The 7,870-nt window shown below is 47.5% G+C and overlaps 2 protein-coding genes across 2 annotated transcripts; one reads left to right on the forward strand and one right to left on the reverse strand.

The window, feature by feature from the left end:
• Positions 1–445: 445 nt before the first annotated feature.
• EDB82DRAFT_523142 (cytochrome P450) lies at positions 446–2,061 on the forward strand (the record flags this gene model as incomplete). Its single annotated transcript, XM_025733260.2, has 3 exons — positions 446–1,538; positions 1,594–1,857; positions 1,910–2,061. 3 exons carry the CDS (start codon positions 446–448, stop codon positions 2,059–2,061), a joined length of 1,509 nt encoding a protein of 502 aa, XP_025584185.2.
• A 1,328-nt stretch (positions 2,062–3,389) lies between these two features.
• On the reverse strand, positions 3,390–5,724 carry EDB82DRAFT_126215 (fungal-specific transcription factor domain-containing protein). Its single transcript, XM_025733261.2, has 3 exons — positions 4,824–5,724; positions 4,300–4,747; positions 3,390–4,252 (listed from the first exon to the last, which is right to left on the reverse strand). Exons 1-3 carry the CDS (start codon positions 5,473–5,475, stop codon positions 3,550–3,552), a joined length of 1,803 nt encoding a protein of 600 aa, XP_025584186.1. The 5' UTR covers positions 5,476–5,724; the 3' UTR covers positions 3,390–3,549.
• Positions 5,725–7,870: the final 2,146 nt, after the last annotated feature.

Here is a 7,870-nt window from a genome sequence, read left to right on the forward strand (position 1 = left end):
GACTAAGGAAGGTTGTGGGGGCTGTTTATACCGGGGATCCTATTTATACAAGATGCGCATCTAAATTCGGTATCAGCCCTGCTTTATTTCTATTCTCTTTTTCATCCTACCTATAGGATTGCTGATTTCCAGAGTGTTGGGTGCCACGATGGTATTTCCGTGATCTTGAATGGATACTCATGACCATGACAAGGACAAGGACAAGGACAAGGACAATGGAGGGGCGTATATACTCTCCATAAGATGACTCAATTTATCTTGTGCTCTAGATCTGGGACATTTGATTCAAGACATTCGGGGGATAATCTCTGACTGGTATCTTTTTTCACCTTCCAATAGGTACTTTACCCTCTCCGATCCCACTCAAAGTGGCTGTCTGCAGCCTCCTTCCCTCCTGTTGTTCTGAACCATACTCCATCCATTTTATACAGATTCATGCTTCATTATGTTCAGTCTACTATTTCTTCAATTCCTTCAGCAGCACTTTATCGCTACTGCTATTCTCCTTCTTATTCCTATTCCTCTTCGTGCAATTGAGATATACCTTCGGAGATGGAGACTCGCTCAAGCCAAAGGCTGTCAGGACGCCACGAGCAAAGTCCCTGTCAAAGACCCCATCATTGGTTTCGACTTTCTATACAGGGCCTTTTTTGTTCAAGCTCCAGAACGATACCTGGACAACACATGGCAAGCCTTTAAGAAGATGGGGACGACTTACATAGAAAGGAGGTGGTCATGGCAATGCGTCTACACTTGCGATCCCCGGAACCTCAAGCATATTCTCGCATCCGCCAGCGAAGACTTTGATCTTCCAGAGTTTCGAACTTCAGTCATTGGAAATGCCTTTGGGCAGGGCATCTTTGTCTTATCCGGACATACATGGAAGCACGCCCGGGCCGTACTGAGACAGAGTTTCAGGAAAGACAACCCGACACCATTCCTCGAGACTTTGGAACGGAACTTCCAGGCTTTCTCAAAACATGTTCCCACTGATGGCTCTGAAGTCGACCTCCAGCCTCTGTTCCTGGCTCTTACTATGGATGTCTCGACAGAGTTTCTCATGGGACACTCGACGAATATGCTTAGTGAGAAGGCAGACCATACCCGAGAGCAGCAGTTTGTTGATGATTACATGATTTGCTCTGAGGAGATCATCCAACAGATGCAGCTTGGTCCTCTGCACCGTCTCAAGTTCAACTTTGCGGCTAAGAGGGCTAGAAGTAGGGTATACGAGTATCTCGATACCTTTATCGAAGAGTCCCTGAACAGTCCCAAACGTGGTTCAGAGGGCGGTTTTCTCACAGAAATGATGGCGATAGCCGGGGACAAAAAAGGTCTAAGTGGCCATATCTTACACATCCTCCTCGCAAGCCGTGACACAACATCAAGTCTCCTCAGCAACCTTTTCTTCTTCCTATCAAAGAACCCTCGGATATACACAAAGCTAAGAGACCAAGTTCTGAAAGTGGCTAGCCAAGAACCCCCTACTGCAAGTCAACTTAAAGAAATGACCTACCTCAAATGGTGTGTCAACGAGTGTAAGTCAGCCAGCCTTCAGCCCTATAACCTTTGTCTCTAACACTAGAGCTCAAGCCTTGAGGCTGCATCCTGTCATCCCCACAAACACCCGCGTCGCAGTCAGGGACACGACGATTCCTCGTGGTGGCGGCGCCGACGGAAGGTCACCACTGTTTATTTCCAAGGGAACAGCCATGTTCTACAACGTTTACGCCATGCATCGAAACCAAGACGTTTTTGGCCACGGGCCTGAAGACTTTATCCCAGAGAGGTGGGAGGATCTGAGACCTGGCTGGGGGTATTTGCCTTTCAACGGTGGAGCTCGCGCTTGTATCGGACGTAAGTTGTCAACTCCCCCTGTCACTCGGCAAGTCTGACAGTTGTGGTATAGAACAGTATGCTCTTCTGGAAACGCATTATGTGGTGGCTAGGATGGCGCAGACTTACAAGCTGCTTGAGTCCCGTGATGATCAGGAGTGGATGGAGTTGTATGCCTTGGCATTATGTTCTAAGAACGGCACCCGGGTGGCTGCCAGGATCTGATGGGGTTTGTAGGATGCGTTTGTGAGGCTTACTGTATTTTTGTAATGATCTGGACTGGTTCCAATGGAGTATCTGGAGGGGATATCTAATGCTGGACTACTAGGTGATGGGATCGTGGCTTTACAAGAAGGTAATGATGAAATGGTGTGGAAGTACATATTTAGCTGCTGTATACTATGATTTCAAGAAAGTGCTTTCAACATTACTGTAAGATGTGTTCCGATATTGGGCCACACATGCTTCTCTAGCCATGCACCATAATGCTTGATGATCTTGAGGTGAGTCCTCTAGTCAGTCAAACTTTCTTGTCTGGGTGAAGATGCGTTGGCCATCTATCAGACCACGTCTGAGTTTGTCGTACAGCGGCTGAACTGATCATATGCCATTAGAGTTGACACCTAATATCAACCTCGTTCCTGGCATAACAAGACTATCACACCTGATTTGCTACGACCAAAATTACATCTTCGAATAGGAATATCCGCGTCCTGATTGACGAATACACAAGTTTATGCCTTTTCAAAAACAGAAGCTCAGGTCATCTCATCCCATATCAAACTCAACTTGGACCAAGAACTCGACCAATCAAGCATATAGATATGCGAACCAGTAGTCTATCTACTCCCTAGTCCAGTTATAGACTCCAACATACTGGATCATCATCTCCGTATGCTCATCTCTGCAGCCCAGTCATCATCCCATCCGATGATAAGTTCAATTAACCATACCCAGTAACCAAAAACACCCGGAACCCATTCCGATGTCACAGCAAAAACCCACCCACCATGCCACCGTCCGAAACTTTATGTACCCAGACGTGTCTCCAGTAAAAGTGAGCAATGTTTCAGCTCCCCCTTCTCTCCGCGGGTCATATGGAGGCTCGTCAAGTTCAGGGGCAGTCGTGTCTCGTACACTTTTTGTGTAACATACTCGGTCGGGGTGGTTGATATTTGATGTACAACCCCAAGGCTGACCGTGTGGCCTGTTTCTCGGCCCCCCCTCTCCGTCCTCTCCCCTGAGATTCCGAAAATAGTCGGGCTGGGGTTTGATCAGCCTTGTTATGGCTGAGTAGAAGGACCTTGTTGTTCATTACTGAAGAACTGATAGACAGCTGACAGTCGGAAGAGAGTAATGAGGGGTTCAATGTTCCAACAGAGGACAAAGTCATGAGGTAGGGAAACCAGTTTTGGTACAAAGTGCCTACAGATTGCGGCCTCCCAGACCAGGAACTTACATGGCTCAGACATTATGATCGTCGGCCCGAGGTCATATCTCATGTACGACAAACTTCAATTCCAGGTTGAGCAAAGTAATCTTAAGTTCGTATCACAATATATTTCCCATTTCGTATCGTTCTCAATGTTTCTTCAAATCATTAGACCAACAATGGAAGGCCTTTGTTGCTTTTCTGGCAAATCCTAAGATACCATGCATAGACATGGTATGGACCCGTGCCCTGAATTCCATGACTCCGACCCAATATCATATCTAAACAATTAAAAAGTCCATATGCAAATCTCTCAAAGTCTGCACCCAACTCGTCATAGGCATACCCTCAGCTTGAACACTCCAGAGCATTTGTAAAGCATCCCTTGCTGCGTACAAGAAGCCCCAAGGACTCTCAATCATAAGCTTTTTAATCTGGACTGTGACCCAATCTTTCATCTCAGGTGTTTTGGCGCATGCTCCAAAAACAAATGTCACCCACGTTGTTGCTTTCAAATTGATATCATCGTCCGGTATCATACACAACACCTGGTGTAGCTCTGCGAAAATAGCATCAGCCAGATCCTCGCCAACCCAGACTCCCACTGATGGTATGGCATGGAGAATGTAGAGACAAATGGCTAATCGATGAGATGTCGCTGCGCGAAACCGGCTTAATACGGGGTCGTGTTCAGTTGATGGTATATTGTAGAGATTAATTTCTTGTGCCCAAGGAAGAACGTCGAAATTTCGAGCACGGTCTAATAATGCTGCTCCAGCTGCAGTAACCATATCAGCGGAAACAACTTCATCGGGTTTCGTGTTGGATAGTCGCGCTGCTATGAGCATAATTTCGAGGAGTTCGGGTGGACAGCAGTAATAGCTATTCGTCGTCTTGCCGAGTACCTGTAGTGCTTCACATGATTCAAAGTAGGAATGTGAATCTGATGCCGTGGGCCTGAAAGTGGAATCCAGTATGTAGTAACTAATCCGAGTTAGTAATGACAGGACGTTTGGATGCTGCCAACGTACATAAAACAGTCAGAAACTATGTAGTCTCTTAGGCTCTCGTCTACATCTGACACTGGTCCCAGCAACTTCATGATTTTGTCAGCGCCATCAAAGTGAGCCTTCCAATTATGTTTGCCAGACTCTATCAGCTCTACATTAATCAGGAACAAAATCGCCGCCAGGACAATGTCACCCCCCGTAGACTCGATGCTCTGGAGAGCAGAAGGTAACATTCGTAAGACCTGGTGCTTGGCCTCGAGAGCATCCATCAACAGATTTCTCGGACCTAACCCCCTATCCAGCGATTCCGAAGATAACCATGGCCTCGAGCGGTTGTACATGTGCGTCGCTGAAGCAGCGATAATGACCTGACGTAATAGAGGGTGGGCCTGAGTAAATTTGAGCAGATTCCGAAATGGGTTGTCGGGTATGTCAAAGGCTACAAAATCTCGACTGAGCCGCGCATCAACTAAGAATCAGTCAGCCCATGTCCCTCTCATTCTTTGTCTGTTTCTCGGGACCAATAACGACCAAGGGCTGCGTACAATAAGCGAGATACTGTCTGTGGTTGCTCGTAATGTCTTGGTACAAGGGATCGACGAGCACCCACGGAGTCGAGGTTTCCGATGCCAGGGGATAGTTGTTGGTGGTACAGACGAGCTGTGTATCACCACTCGCGAGGGGGGTCGCATCATTATCATCGCCATTGTATTGTTCATCAATGTATTGGTCATTGAATATGTCCAATTCAGATCCAGACTCGGACTCGGACTCGGCTTCTGAAGTCTCGGTGACCTCGTCAACTTGAGAGAGGCTCGGGGCAATGAATGCTGGTGATGATGATGGAACAGACGGCGAAGCGATGGATGAAGCGGAGGAGGAAGAGACTGGGGAGTTAGAGGAAATAGAAGAGACAGAAGAAAGAGAGGCTCTTGAATGGCCCGTGGTAGACCGAGCCGGGGTATACAAGGCGGCGCTCGATTGTTGTCCAGCTAATCTGCCTCTTGATGCGACAGCGCCTGTCCACTGAAATATCTGAGAGTAGCCAAGACAATCGACACCCTTTGCTTCACACTTTGCGCAGTGTGGAAGAAGACGATCACATCGAAGTCTTCGACGTCGACAGTTATGACATGGCTTATCAGCGACCGGGCCAGAAGGTACCTTTTTCCCCTTCTTTTTTCTTCCTGGAGCCATGGGTGTACTCTCTGTAGTAAGATTACCAGAAGCGTTTCAATGCAGTGGGTGCAACGATTGAACAAAGAAGTAAGACAAGGGTTGTAACTCCAGCGTATAAGCGTAAAGTAGACTACCGTTTCCGGGATGCGGCGCAGAGGGCCACTATTACGGGACCTGGTACTTGTCAATCGAACGACAAGTGCAGCTTCAATTTTGTAGTTTGAGAGACTCTTTTTGTCCAGTTCAGGCAGTTGAGGATCTGAGTTCCCAATGTCAGTTATCGGTTCTTGTCTGACTTCGTAATGGCAGGCCGGAGCCGGGCGGGGATACCACGTCCGAGCACTAGCCGTATGAGGCAGCTAAATTGCAACTTTTTGGCCATCGCCTCCTCTTCTAACATTGCCGGGCTGCCGGTAGTTTTGACAGATCTTGGATGATAAATGATAAGCCCAACAAAGTATCTGATGGCATGTCTGAGATTTCCACCGATGATCCGTAGGTTGCCGTTCTGGAAGGTTTCTTCCGGGCTGAAGCACGGAAATAACCGATTTCGTTAAGACTTGGGGGTGATCTTAGTCCGAGATTCATACCAGTTGTCGGGCCTGAGATAGAAGGGTTGTTGATCTTCGTCCTCGAGTTTGGCGATAATGCAAAGTACCGGCGTTTCGATTGAATTAGATTGAATAACTGATTTCAAATCAACAGTCGCCCGGTTCAATTTACATCTCTTGGTTCACTTACAGACACTTCAAACAACGTCTTGTTAGGGTTATAGGGTAGCTGGTAGGGCGCGATGCCACCCCTGTCAGCTCCGTCTTCCCTACATGACATTTCTAGTCCTTCTTGAAGATAGTTCCAATGTCGACAGCTGAGGCGGTTTCTTCTGTCCATGGGCCATAGTGGACGAAATTGTGGATATCGAAGCGAGTTAATAGAACGGCGGGTCTTCGTATATCGGTCTCATGACGAAATGCAAGTAACAAACAGCCTGCTCGAGCGTAGCGACTGAGACCAACCATGCCCTAAGGAATGGAAAGCGTAATGGAGTCCAAGCATTTGCATGTGGCACGACCTATCAACAAAAAGTCAGCTACACACACGGAACAGGATGGTTGTTCAGTGTTCGTGTTCTGGCGCCTATTCCCGCCGTGATGATCCAGTTCAAGACAATGAACGAACCTTGCAGTAAAGGTCAAGACCAGAGGATAGTGAAAGGTCTTCCTAAGCTCCTAATTTCTATAAAAAAAAAGTGTTCCTCTACCGGGATTGGCCCGCTAGCAAGGTAGAATTCTCGAAGAAAAGGATCTGGATGGTACGCTTGCGCCGAGGGTCGAATGAATAGTCAGAGTTGCGGCGATGGTTGGAAAAGGCTCGATGACCTATGGACCGAAACCGTGTGATATCGGGTTATAGTGAGTAAATGATGGATGGTGATATGAGTTGTCCATGCTGAATTTGGTATTCCTGAGAACCTCCATGATCTTTGTTCGGGCAGTGAGTAAATGAAGCTTGAAGAAAGTTGATGTTTGAAGTTTTACGACTGGTACCTTAATGAAACAGGTAAAATAGAAAGTGGTAGGAGAATAACTTGGTAATCTGGGAGCCCGCTCTTGCTGTCTAGAATTTGCACCCTGGGAATGCACCTGCCTACCAGTTGGTCCCTTGGGATCCTCTTTACAGTGGCATGGCACTTGTTCGTGCCCCAGCATTGTTCACTGAACGAAATCCCTGGTTTAGTACTACTCCCAAAATACTGACCTCTTAGTAAGTGTATTTTCTGTCGGTCTTTCTTCTGAGCTGTTCAAGATGGACAACAACTTGGGATCTCACAAACGAATCGACTGGCAACAAAGAAACCGACGACAGCGCCGAGCCACCATCTGTTTTTGTCACCAGATGCAAGCGTTCCTATGTCAAAGGTCTCTCTTCGGAAACTGGCACGTCGTCCAAAATAGCTACTGACCTAGTTACTTCTGGTCGGCGCAGTCAATTACAAATACCTGACCAAGCACAAGCATCTCCATTCCGAATTCAAGTGGTAGTCAAATGGTTACTGAAGGTCTCCTGGTGCACTAGATCGATGCTAATTCGGTTCCAAGGACCATACAAGCCGTCAGCAACACCGACATAGACCCCCTCCGTGGTTCCTTCGTTTGACCGAGACTTGTCTACACACAATATTGCCATCAACTCTCCGAACTTCGATCCCCGCCAACACGTTAGAACTTAGCGACATAGCACTTCGAGCCTTGGACGTCCCCCCCTATCGCCCGTTCATTTGCGCACTCAAAGTGAATCCCAAGGCCCGCAAAGGTAGAGTCCCTGGACAGAGGCGCGCGTTCCTGGTATTACGTACCATGGAAGCTTCTGGTTTCCAGGAGAGATTTATACACAAGCTCATGTGACTGCGGTC

The sequence above is a fragment of the Fusarium venenatum genome (assembly GCF_020744135.1).
Source record: "Fusarium venenatum strain MPI-CAGE-CH-0201 chromosome Unknown EDB82scaffold_2, whole genome shotgun sequence".
In the NCBI taxonomy this organism is placed as follows: domain Eukaryota; kingdom Fungi; phylum Ascomycota; class Sordariomycetes; order Hypocreales; family Nectriaceae; genus Fusarium; species Fusarium venenatum.